Raw genomic sequence first — 14,190 nt, 5'->3', positions numbered from 1 at the left:
CTTCGATTGGACCCTTCCTCATTCTCCGTCGCCACCGGCCGCAGCTTGTTTGCAACAGTTGAAACAGAAGAAGATTTCTCTGATTAGAGTGAGAAATCCAAAGCAGAGAACAAGTAAGACACCCCTTTTGAGTTTAATAGCTTTCAGGAGAGTGAAAATCTTCACGATGAAGATTTTTCTTGAATTAAAGAAGCAAACTAAGGAACAGTAGAGAGGAAAGTATCAGACATAAACACAAAAAAACTGGGAATTTTTATTAAGTGAAAAGTTTGTTACAGGAGAGACACTTTTGTAGTTAGAGTGCTCAAAACGCACCGTATAGTATATTTCTAATATTACAAACTAACCAGTTCAGTTCTAAAAACTTACAAATACACTCTTTTCCTAACATTTCCCCTTAAGCTAAACCACGTTACAATTACACCCTTTGTCTAAAATTTCCCCTTAAGCTGGACCACTTGTACACCACTTGTGCTGCACATTCCCTGCAAGCTGCACCAATTCCATTCAATTCCATTCAGAACTAAACTGCACCACTTCCATTCAGAACTACTTCATCTCCTGCTTACATCCATCTCAATTTTTACTCTTAACAGATTACAATGTAAACAAAAAAAAAAAAAAAAAAAAAAAAAACAGATCAACATAATGCTGCAGTTGTGTAGTCTGCCAGCCTGCACATTTTACTAACAGAACAGATCGCAGCTAAACTCACCACTTCTTCAGAACTACTTCATCTCCTGCTTACATCCATCTCAATTTTTACTCTTAACAGATTACAATGATAAACAAAAACAGATCAACATAATGCTGCAGTTGTGTAGTCTGCCAGCCTGCACATTTTACTAACAGAACAGATCAACATGACACTTTACTAACAGCACAGATCAAAAAAAAAAAAACACTACTGCTGCAGTTGTGTAGTCTGCCATGCTACACACTTTACTTGAACTACTGCAGTCTGCACATTTTACTCCATTCAGAATTACTTAAACTCCTGCTTACAATCATCTCAATTCTACTCTTACAGATTACAGAAAACAGAACAACTACTGCTTCAGTCATGTATTCGGCCAGTCTACACCACACAGCTCTTGCAACTACTGCAGTCTGCACATTTTACTTGATCAATCAGACAGTGATTCAGGAAGTTCAGCTGCAAAACACAGTTTTTCTCTTAATAGAGCAAACCTTGAGCTAGGAAGAGCTTTAGTAAGAATGTCAGCTATCTGATATTCAGTAGCTATGTATTGGACATTTAATGTTTTATTTGCAACAAGTTCCCTCACATAATGGACATCAATCTCAATGTGCTTTGTCCTTGCATGGAAAACAGGGTTTGAGGACAAAGCACCAGCACTCATGTTATCACACCATATAACAGAGTTGTTTTTAATGTGAATATCAAGTTCTTTAAACAAATTCTGGATCCAAACTACTTCAGTTGCAGCTTGGCTAAGAGACCTATACTCTGCCTCTGTTGATGACAAAGAAACAACCTTTTGTTTCCTTGAAGACCATTGGATTAGATTACCACCAAGAAAAACACTATAGCCACTAGTGGATTTTCTATCAATTGTGTCTCCTACCCAGTCAACATTAGCAAAGGCTTCTAGAGTAAATGGTTTCCTTTTTGTGAAGAGAATCCCATGGGATAAAGTACCTTTAACATACCTCAACACTCTTTTGCAGGCTGTCCAGTGAGTTGTAGTAGGATTCTGCAGGAATTGACTTAGTTTATTCACTGAAAAAGCCAAATCAGGTCTAGACAAAGTCAAATATTGCAATCCCCCAATGATACTCCTGTAAAGAGAAGGCTGATTAAATTGCTCACTGTCTTCTTTTCCAAGTTTTAAACCAATGGCCATGGGGGTAGAACATGGTTTAGAATCCTCCATACCAGTTTTACACAAAAGCTCCTAGGCATACTTGGTCTGTGTAAGCAGTAAACCAAAAGAATTTCTTTTAACCTCAAAACCAAGAAAATACTGAACTTCTCCCAAAGTTTTTACAACAAACTTGCTGTTAAGATCAGCTATTAGCTGTGAAATAAGATGACTATCATTTCCTGTCACCAAGATGTCATCCACATATACTAGAAGATACATTACTTGGGATTCTCTCTTGTAAAAGAACAAACTAATATCTACGGTAGAGTAAACAAATCCCCATTCTAATAATGCACCTTTCAGTTTATCGAACCAAGCTCTTGGAGCTTGCTTAAGGCCATAGAGAGCCTTATGTAATCTGCACACCAGCCTTGAATTAAAAGAAGAAGAGGCAGGAGAGAAACCTTCAAGGGGCAACATAAAAACTTTCTTTGATAGCTCCCAATTCAAGAATGCGTTATTTACATCAAGTTGCTGAATTTGCCAACCTTGATGGACTGCCAAAGAAATCATAATTCGAATTGTTGCAGCCTTCACAACTGGAGAAAAAGTGTCAAAGTAGTCCAGTCTAGGTGTCTGTTGAAAGCCTTTGGCTACCAGCCTGGCTTTGTATTTTTGCAGAGTCCCATATGAGTTTAACTTAGTCTTGAAAACCCATTTACTTCCAACTATATGCATACCTTCTTCATAAGGTACTAATTCCCAAGTCTGATTCTTCAAAAGAGCTTGGTATTCACTCTCCATAGCCTGCTTCCATTCAGGTATAAGTAAAGCTTCAGTTACAGTTTTTGGTTCACTAAGAATGGTATTCGTGGTCAATAAAGCCTGATAAGTAAAATCAGGATCAGCTTACACAACATAGTTCATTTAGATTAAGTATTATACAATAAAAAAGGGGATAAACATAATACTTACAGTGATGCTAACTCAGAAAGCATGCCAAGCTCTTTTGGAAGCTGCCCAGACAATGTATTAATGCCTTAGTTCCTGATCAGAATGAGAACTAAACATCAGAAGTAGAAAAATTTGCTTGAGTTTCAAATAAATTGAAGCTGCTTACAGGTATTTTATTGCTATTAGATTACTGACAGATGGACACAGTGGACCCGACAAAAAATTTAGCCCTGCTTTCCTTTTAGAAACATGAAAAACAGAGAAAAGATGAATATTTAAGAACACAAACTCCAAATCATTTATGATGTTTGCTGGAAATTAAATAGAATAACATATATCCTAACATAATCCCAAGATCATAGTCACCATTGCAATCACATTTGTATATAAATGAACTACAATGAATTTACACAGCATAAATACCTCATTTCCTTATCTCTGAAGCAACAAAGTTAATCTGGAAGAAAACCACGAAGAATGTTTCTGTTTTCCAAATTCTAGAGAGGGAGAGAGCGTATTTTCCTTTTGAATATTTGAGAGTGACAGTGAGTGTTTTTTTTTTCTAAAAAGGAAAAGGTTTTCCTTTTATATGGCAGCAGTTAGAGAGAAACTGCATTTGGCAGTTTCATCTCACCCACGTCGCTTGGGGTAACCCATCATGGGTGTACCCCTTATCCAATAATGTTGATAGAGTTAACATCATTAAATAAGAGTAACCGTGGTCTAAAATAATGAACATTGAAATAAGCACATTTGAAACATACAAAACCATACAGATTGGTGAGGAAATTCAAATTCCATAGCTCATCTGGAATCACACCATCAACTTGCAGTGAGTAAACTCTCTTGTAATTTTAAAAGTAAGTAACCATGAAATTGAAGAAAGGCTAAGCAAAATATTTTCTTTTTCTGCTCAGTTAAAGGTTAAAAGTTATGATACTTACATTTGGACAATGTTGTTGGGATATTGTGGCTCGTTTTCCTATTTGTTCTCATGTAAAATTGTATGTCTTTAGAAAAATTATTTAGTAAAGAATACAATTCTAAATCGGAATAGAATTATGAGAGTCCAATTAGGAATTGAAAGATGAATCCTATTAGGAATAGAATATCTCATATATTACCTATAAATATAGAAGTAAAAACCAATTCAAGGTCATGAGAGAATAAGAGAATGTGAGAACACATGGTATTTGATGTAAGGGTTATTAAACATCATGGAGAGAGTGTCTTAAAAACTGATATTGTTTTCACTCTAGGTACTGGGTTGAGCATGGTTAGAAACTAGGATGTTTTCGCTCTGTTTTATGTACCGGGTTTATGGTGTCGTGTACTTTTGTATATTGTGTTCATGATACTATAGTGAATTTCTCTCATTCGTGGATGTAGGTGGGTTATGCCGACCAGGTAAATATCGTGTCTCTTTGTGTGGTCTGATTTTATTCCTATGTTATTTATCTCGAAAGCATGTTTTCCGCTGCGTGATCTCCTAACAAATGATATTAGAGCTCCAAGTTGCGACTTGAGTGATGAGTTCTTTTGAGATGGTGGATGCACATAAGAGACGGACTACAACATGTTTAAGTTGTAGGTGGAGTGGTTCTCAAATCTTGGCGGCAAAATTCAGCATGGCTATTATGTGACTTGGATGCTAGCAAAATTCGACATGGTTAACATCGATGTCGTGGTGATGGAGCGTTATCTTTGTCATGTTTATCGTTGTGATGAAAAACTTGCCAAAGTGGAGATTGTTGGGATTTTGTGGCTCGTTTTTCTATTTGTTCCCATGTAAAATTGTATATCTTTAGGAAAACTCTTTAGTAAAGAATACAATTTTAAATATGAATGAAAATATGAGAGTCGAATTAGAAATTAAAATATGAATATGAATTCTATTAGGAATAGAATATCTCATATACTACTTATAAATATATGGGTGAGAACCAATTCAAGGTTATGAGAAAATGTGAGAACATAAAGTATTTGATATAAGAGTTATTAAACACCATGGGGAGAGTGTTTTAGAAACTGAGATTGTTTTCACTCTAGGTACTGAGTTGAGCATAGTTAGAAACTATGATGTTTTCGCTCTGTTTTATGTATCGGATTTATGGTGTTGTGTACTCTTATATATCGTGTTTATGAAATTATAGTGGATTTCTCTTATCCGTGGATATAGACGGGTTATGTTGAACCACATAAATATCATGTCTCTTGTGTGGTGTGATTTTATTCCTATGTTATTTATTTGAAATATATGTTTTCTACTAGCGATCTCCTAACATATGTGGCAAATAGTTCTTTTGTAAGACCAATCACGTTTTATAAAAGGGTTGTACCCTCGGCATTAATGGCTGCTCCACTGCATGGATCTACACTTATATTCCATAGACTTTGATTTGCAGATATCTCCCATTTCTCAAATATTGCATTCAATGCTGTCACTGTTATCAGAAGAGTGAGAACAAGTACATAAAAACGCAAAATAATGAGTTCATAAGAAAGGAACTCAAATAAAAAAGGAGATGGAACTTAGAAGCAGACCTTCATGAGGTGCTGTTATAGCTAGAGGTGGAATTACAATTGAAGTTTGCCTACTCTGATCTGGGCTTTGAGTTTCATCTCCCTTCTGAGCTTGAGCTACATGAAGTAGAAGAACTTCCAAAAGAATGCAACTCACGTTCAAACGAACTATTTCTGAAACTGAAGCTGCTGCATTCATCAACATTATCTTGACATGCATAAACCAATATTAATTCAACAGTAATATTGATTTATAACGTAATTAACTGCTCTTAATCAAACAACTCTAGCGAGCAAAGTCGTTGTGAAGACTGATCTTCTATGGTGACTACTTCTGTACTTGACCCTCCCTGACTTTGAAAAACTTCCAAAAATATGTTTCAAAATTTTAATTTCACATAATTATATTAATCAAATATATCAATTAAATTTTCAAAATATCTCACAAGTACATTTAATCAAATTTACACTAAATTTAATGTTTTATTTATTTATTTAATTATACCAAGAACAAAATTAATAAAGTTTGTATAATTTTTCATAAAATAAAGATGCTTTCTAAAATTAGTTTGTCAAATTAAACTATAACTAATTGTTCTGTATGTCAATATTTCTTACTTAGAAAAAATTCAAAAATCATATTAAAATGGTGAGCATCACAAAGGAAAGGTAAACATCAAGATCTACATACTATTATTGGAAAGTAGAGTTGGGTGATTATTATGAGGTAAAATTTAAAAATTTACAAAAAAAAAAAAAAAAGCGCCTTAGGTTTGCTAATTTTTGTAAAATGACAAAAACACCCCCACCTACCTATAGTGGCCAGATTCCGGCCACCACTATCGGAATTTGGTGTTACGGTGCACGACTAGTCGGCTCTGGCCAGTCATTCGCCGATCTAGCCTTTTTCGGCCAGATCCACTACAGATCTGAATCTAACCGAAAAAAGTCAGATCTACCGTCAGATTTGTTGTCAACGATGGCCAAAGATATGGTCATCATTGACGGCCAGATCTAACATTTTTCGGCCAGATCGACACATTACCGGCCGGTAGTGTGCTGTTGTGACAGATTCTGGCCATTACTGATGGTGGTTGCCGAAATCTGACAACTATCGGTGGGTGGGAATGTTTTTGTTAATTTAAAAAAAAAAAATTGTTGAGGGTGTTTTTGTCAATTAACAAACTTAGGGGGTTTAAAAGCTCCTTAATTTAAGATATGATTTTAAAAATAAGGAAATAGCACTTGTATTTGGAACAAGGATAGGATATTGGTGAAATAAAAATCAAACGCAGCCAATTGATTTTGAGAATTTTCCTTCAAATTTCTTTGATTTGAACCATCCTTACTTTCCTTTGACTAACGTGTATCCAAAAGCATCAACCATCTCTTCCTCTGGTAAAAGAGTAGAGAGAGATTAATTGACGGTGTGCTTTCTTGAACTCTCCATTATTTTCCCCTTCCTGGATTGCAACAGAGTAGAGAGAATTGACAGTGTGCTTCAGAGCCTCAGAGATCAGAATTAAGCATGGACATTGAAGGAAATAGACGTGGTAGCCGAAGAAGAAGGAACGTTTTTTGGAGTGATATAAGCTGCTTCTCCACCGATCTCTTTTCATCCATCAGCTCTTTGGTCTGCCAGGTGAGTATTGAGCAAACTTTTTTGTGAAATTAAAGAACATATTTATCCTCCATACTTGATGGGAAGGATTGTGGAGATTGTTAGCCTTGTCTTTCTTTGTTCCTCTGTTTATACAGAAAAGTGTCCATAAAATTTTCAGTTTTAAGAATGTATAAGAGGGTCTTTTTAGTTCTTTGGTTTTGAATATATCAGATAACTTCGAGTCTCTCAAAATTATTGTTGTCGGGATATGAGTTACTTTGTGAACATAAGCAGCGTGCACTTGCGGTGTTTTTCGTTATGTTGGAAACAATATCATTGGTTTTGGATGTGTTTGGGCAAAGCCGGAGGACAATCTTTCTTGCTGCATTTCTATTATCAGTATTAGGTTTTGTAATGACCATTTTTACTTGTATCCTGGAAAGAACCAAAGTACATGCTGAGAAGCAACTTGGGGTGGTGGAGATTGGCTTCTCAGTGGTTCAGTTGATTGCTTCATTTCTGGCCGTTTTGGGTGTCGAGCACCAACAATTACACCGCAGCAGTATTGCGACTAGTCTTTTCTATAATTGCTGCAGTTTTCATTTTCAGAAGACGAAGCATTATTTAGGCTGATTCAAAGATACGGCCAACGAGACTGGTGTTTCCTCAGCGAATGGATTCCCGGTCGATCCGCAAAGTCATGCCGTTTACGGTGGGGCTACCTGGAACCTGAATTGAAAGCTCGTGACCAAGCTCGTATCCAAGCTGACCGAGCTCGTTCCCAAGCTCTATTGGAACATAAGAAAAGGCTCTTCCCTCGTTTTAAATCCCGTCGGGGACCCGCTCCATTCGGGGAATCCCCGAAAAGTTCGGCGGGGACAGCCCCCGTCCCGCCCCGCTTCTCCCATATACAGTAAATTTATTAAAAACTTTTCTTTTAAAATTTTTCTTTAATAGATTTTATATAAAATAGCTTTTAAATCATGTATCAAAATTTGTGATCATTATTTTAAATATATTATTATATATTTCAATTATGAAATAAAAGTACTTTAAAGGCATGAAGACGAGGCGAATAATTTTTTAGTAAAGAAATAAAGAATAAAGATTATTAATTTACTTAATATTAATTTATATTGATTCAATAATGTTATTATATCAGTATCTTAATATTAAGATGAAATGATATGATAGCTTAATTAATTTACTAATGTTTTAATTAAAACAATTAAATTATTCTTTCTTTTAATTTAAGAAAAAAATTGCTAAGGGATCTATATACTTTCTAAAAAATTAGAAAGTATTATAAATATCTAATTTTTATAAAATTTATTAAATTAAACAAACTTGAAGGGTCAATATTCATGTGGCAGATAAGAAGATGTTTAGAATATTTTAGTGTAAATTAAATTAAATATTTGCACTCTTATTAAAAAAATTTATTGATTAATCTCTTGTAATATTATCAAATGAAAACATGCATGCAAGAATTAATTGTCGATTGTCACTAATAATAAGAGATTTCAATCATACAACTTATAAAAACACAAACACATCTTTTAATTATAGCACGTAGCAATTAAAGAAACTGATAATATATTAATATGTATAACACGAAAAATTAAGAAATATAACAAAAAGAACAAAATATTAGTAAATTAATTAAGTTATCATACCATTTCATCTTAATAATAAAATCATTCTATCTTAATTATGTGAAAATGTTAAATTTTTTTCTTAAATCTCTATAATATTTAATTAAAAATTTAATATTATATTAAACATTAAAATACAACTAATTTTTTTGAATTTAGAATCATATCTTCATATGCTTTACAAATTACAAAGGCTTGATATATGAATTCTGATGTTGAATTGTTGATATATCTCTAATTATAATTTCTTATTATTTGAACATCTAATTTAGCGAGTAATTAAATAAAGGGTAATGCTATTTGTATAAAGAGAGTTTGTACAAACTTACATGACACGTTGTGGTATTGGGACCCATGTAACTTAAAGTCACATTAATGTTATGTGGGCACTCATGTCACGTGGCACTCATATAGTATGCTATGTAAGTTTGTATAAACTCTCTTTGTCCAAAGAGTTTATACAAATAGCATTTCCCTTAAATAAAATAATTGATGTATGCTTACCAATTACCATATTTGATTATGCCCCCTTTAAAGAAGTATTAATCATATTGCTATATTAATTAAGCTCATTAATTATTTGATTAAAGATTATTATTGCACTATTAGATAAAGTAAGGTAATTGAATTTATCTTCTAATTAAATTATCTAAACTTTGGAAACATTTCAAGAGAAATAACATTGATTAGAAAAAAAAAATTATCAAATTACGAAAATATATATAGAAAAAAATTCAACTTTCAAGTATTTCCTGAATGGGAAAAATCCTCATGGGGATTATTCCCTCGATGGGGATAATATTCCCTGTAGGGATTATTACCCGTTCGGCGTAAAATCCCAATGAGATTTTCCCCACAAAAACCCCGTACATCAAGGCAGTAATGAGGAATGGGGTTCGAGTCTCGCCCTGCCCTACGCCCGTCCATAGTCAAAGGAAAGTGAAAGGATGGTTCAAGAAATTTGAAGGAAATCTCAAAATCATAAATATAGACAAAGACTCAAAAAGTCTATCTTGATGTTTACCTTTCCTTTGTGATGCTCACCCATTTAATATGATTTTTGAATTTTTTTTAAGTAAGAAATATTGACATACAAGACAATGAGTTCTAGTTTAATTTGACAAACTAATTTTAGAAAGTATTTTTATTTTATAAAGTATATGAAAAAATTATAACAACTTTATTAATTTTGTTCTTGGTATAATTAAATAAAAATAAAAAAACATCAAATTTAGTGTAAATTTGATTAAATGTACTTGTGAGATATTTTGCAAATTTAATTGATATATTTGATTAATATAATTATGTGAAATTTAAAATTTTGAAACAAATATTTTTTCAAGTTTTTCAACCGCCCCCCAACACCCCGGTCTATGGTCAGTCTCGTACTATGTAGGATGAACAATGTTAACATGGGAGTATTCATGCACTCTCAACCTTTTAGTCAATCACAGTCGACCCCTCCCAGGATTTTATTAATATCGTTAACAAATTATAGTGAGAGTATAAATGTCATTGTAAACATCTTAGCATATAAACGACGTTTTTTTTTATTTTTTTATTTTTATACTTTTGCAAAAGAAAAATTCTCCTATAAAGTCGTATTCACTCATTTTAATTTTTAAAATGTCAAGATTTTTTTTTATTAGACAAATTTAATCATAAAATCACGTGACATATTTTGATTTGGTATAGTTAATTTAATGAATTAAAATCAAGTCATTAAAAAACAATGTTTCAGAGGAAGCTTCCTTCTAATGTTTTCGCTCAACAACATCTTGAAATATAATCACCAAAATTATGTCAAATCAGTTTCTGGCTTACTGACTCAAGGATCCGTCTGGAGAAAGGCGAGTCCACTACCAATTAACCATAGTCTAGACTCTAGACTAGACAGTGTAATTACAAACAAAATGATGGTGGTGGTCACTGTTATAGTACGCAAATGAAATGAAAAGGCAATCCTTTTTTATTTGTCCAGTTCCTTCAACTTGCTCTATGCAATACACCATAGTGGATCACTATTTCTATGCTAATCATTTCTGCTCGTCTTGTCTAACTTCTGAATAAAAGAAAGACCAAAGGGCATGCTCCCACCCAAACTTTTCCTTAAAGACAAGTTAGTACTAAAAAAATTTCAAAACAACAAATACCCACTTTCTGTCTACATTTGTCATTGAATTCCATCTATAGTAATTGAAAATACTAAAATGCCCTTATTATTTTCTTCTTTCTCCTCTTTTCTTTCTTCTTCCCTTTTTCTTCTCCACCGCTTTAAAACACATCTCCTTCTCCAAGATTTCAGCTTTTCATTTGCAACAACAAAAGTGCCCCACCAACAACCACCACCACCTCAGCAGTAACCACCACAACAACAATCGTCCCGACAACAACCACTACATGAACAACCGCCCCAACAGTAGCCACTACAACATTAACCACCCCTAAAGTTTTCTTAGCAGTTCAATTAAGTCATGTTCCCTGTATAAATTATTGAAATATCACTATTTTTCTCTGAAAGTTGATCTTCAGCTCTTTAATAATGCGATGAATTTAATGATATTAGCTTAAGTGATTGTTAAATTTTTTGCCAAATAGTGGACGCTCTTTCTGCTTTGAAATACGCCTTGGTTGTTCCAAACGGTGGGTTTCAAAGCTGGGATGCAGCATTTGTTGATCCATGCACCTGGCTTCATGTTATAGGAAATGATGATAACAAAGTCACAAGGAAGGATGTATATTCCACCTTTCATTAGTTTATTTAAAGATTATTGAGTTTAGATTTGGCTGTTTGAGAATTCAGTTTTTTTAACTTGAGTTTATTGATGATGTATGTCCTTAGGATGGTAGAATCGTGATGAGGGTATCAAGTGTTTCAAATCTTGATATTGAGAACCCTATGATCACATAAGATGGCCATTCTAGAAATGTCTGTAGCCCCAATATCATTCTGACCAAGGACACAAATAATACAGTAAGACTATCATAGTGTTGAACGACCCTGTCGAAATGCAATGACTGATCTCACTTGTCAAGGTTGTTTTCCAAAAACCTAGCGTAACACATGGGTGCTTGCTGTAGGCAAGTTCACTGGACTGACCCACCAAAGAATTTCATATGGATAGTAACCTTAGTGTCTATGGAATAGATCTTCTAATGAATGGTGGTACATGTGATCCTCAAACTTGAGATCACCAGAGCGCCTTGTGCACCGATTGGTGTAGTTTGACACTAGCCCAACGTAGTTCTATTTAGAGCTATCAACACAGTAGTGATTAGCTGCATCGAGGAGTGTATCAAGACTATGGTGGATCGATAGAGGATTCATCACTCTTGGGTAGAGGAGAAGTTATCTCACTGTGTGATTCAGTATATGCAATGACACTAAAACTGTGGCCATAGTGGGATTGAGTTGTTGCCAATCCAATTTATTATTCTGGTCATTGGTCCAGTAATTGAATATAAAGGAATCAAGAATAACTGAGTTGCACTATTTCTGTACCTCAGTCTCGATGAGATAACAGATGATAAAAGGATTTGATTGCACGGTAACAATATCATTGATATGTAGCTGTTTCTTTGAATCCAAATCTATCGGATGGCCAAGATGCTCTATTAGGGGTCAATCTTGGTATATGTGTAGTGAGATGATTGGTTGGTGTCAATCGCGATACTACTCACTGCCAATATGATGAGGAGCCTACGAGTCACACACTTAGAAGATAGTTTAAGGATAATAAATTTTGGAACGACATATTCGGCTTTTGGACAAAAGGGTATATTGGTAATTTTGCTGTGTAATTAAATTTATTGAGATTGCAGCTTGTGTCCTATTTTATTATTGGAGTAATTTAGCAAAATTACAAGTTTAATTATTGAGGTTAATATTAATATTTAACTAAATAATTAAATAGGGACCTATCTGCGATTCCACCTAAGTTGGGTTGTTGTTAAACTTAAGGGGTGGAAGAGATATTTGCTCCACTATTTAAAGAAAACAAAAATAGGCTTTTGCTACTTCTTTCATTTAGCTGTGGGAGATAAAAAATTTAGAGAGAAAATTTCTCTCTTATTCTTCTCTTCACTCAACCTTCCAAATCCCATACTTAAAGCCAAGAATTGATTCTAGCAAAATCAATTATATATATATAGACCTTGATCTTGGCGAAATCAGAGTAATTGATGGGCAATAATTTTTGTTTTTCCGTTGCCTCTGTTCATTTATTTACTAACAAGTTCAAGCCTAATGGCGTGGTCATGGCTTTTGTCTCGTGGAAGGCCTAGTGTAGTCTCAAAAAGGGTTTTATGTTGTTGAAGTGAATCTTATAGTCTATTATCCTCAACAGCTTGATGCTCTGGCTGTATTTCCAAATTTTCGAATTCAATCAAGTACTTTGAACCTTCTGTTTTCAGTGTCTTAAGCATCCCTGAAGAGGGATCATCTCTCCTACCTGATTTTTCAGGTAGGAGAGATGATCCCTCTTCAGGGATGCTTAAGACACTGAAAACAGAAGGTTCAAGGTACTTGATTGAATTCGAAAATTTGCAAATATAGCCAGAGCATCAGGCTGTTGAGGATAATAGACTATAAGATCTGCTTCAACAACATGAAGTCATTTTCGAGTTCGTGAACTAGGCCTTCCACAATCACAGAACTCACCTTAGCATCCTTAGCAATCCCTACGTCATAGATAATCCTTTCCCCATAGATGCAAACAAGAGGGCCATTCGGATGCCAGTTATCAAACCAAAGAGAAGTGGTGTTACCATTGCCAATGTTACATTTGATATTCTTTCTAGCCATTTCCCTATTTTTTAGGATATGTCTCCATGACCATGTACAATTTTGGGGAATGCTTATGTCCCAAATGCTTCTATTTCTCAAAAGATGAATTTGGACCCAAGAGACCCACAAAGTAGGGTTTCTATGATTGCACAGATTCCAAATATGTCTTAAAGAAGCCACGAGGTTCCATTCCTTACATTTCATAAACCCAAGCCCGCCCTCATTTTTGGGTACACATACCTCCTCCCAAGCTATTCTAGCTTTGTATCTATTCATATCAACTCCGGACCAAAGAAAAACTCTCAAACTAGTATCAATTTCCTTCTGAATTTTGGAAGGAAGAATAAAGAGAGACGACCAATAAATTTGGATACTCCAAAGAATGGACTTAATCAAAACAATCCTCCCCGCAAAGGATAAAAACCTACTTCTCTAAGAGGCAACCGGAGCCAAGATTTTATCCAAGAGAGGTTGACAATCCCCAGAGGTTAGCTTAGAGGTAATAAGGGGTACACCTAAGTATTTGATGGGAAGAGTACCCTTGGCAAAACCTATCAAACTTAAGAGCGTCATCTTTTCATTGTCACTCACACCAGAAAGGAAGATATTGCTCTTATCGGGATTTGCACTCAATCCTAACCAACTTTCAAAGGTAATTAAAGCATTCTTAAGACAGAGAAGTACCTTCGACTTTACAAAAAAGTATGAGATCATCCGCGAAACAAAGATGAGTCAACCCCATTTTCTTACATCTCCAATGAAAACTAAAGTTGACGACAAGATTTTTTGGATACCCTCACCTTCAGGGGATTTCTCTACCAAATCGGCTTGGGAGGCTAT

The 14,190-nt window shown here is 34.5% G+C and overlaps 1 protein-coding gene across 1 annotated transcript; it reads right to left on the bottom strand.

The window, feature by feature from the left end:
* Positions 1–1,127: 1,127 nt before the first annotated feature.
* On the bottom strand, positions 1,128–1,868 carry LOC116140679 (secreted RxLR effector protein 161-like). Its single transcript, XM_031426277.1, has one exon. It carries the CDS (start codon positions 1,866–1,868, stop codon positions 1,128–1,130), a length of 741 nt encoding a protein of 246 aa, XP_031282137.1.
* Between the last annotated feature and the right edge of the window lie 12,322 nt (positions 1,869–14,190).

Source organism: Pistacia vera, unplaced genomic scaffold (assembly GCF_008641045.1).
Source record: "Pistacia vera cultivar Batoury unplaced genomic scaffold, PisVer_v2 Contig375, whole genome shotgun sequence".
Classification (NCBI taxonomy): Eukaryota; Viridiplantae; Streptophyta; class Magnoliopsida; order Sapindales; family Anacardiaceae; genus Pistacia; species Pistacia vera.
Note: the sequence above shows the minus strand (reverse complement) of the source record. Positions and strands in the feature narration are given on the sequence as shown.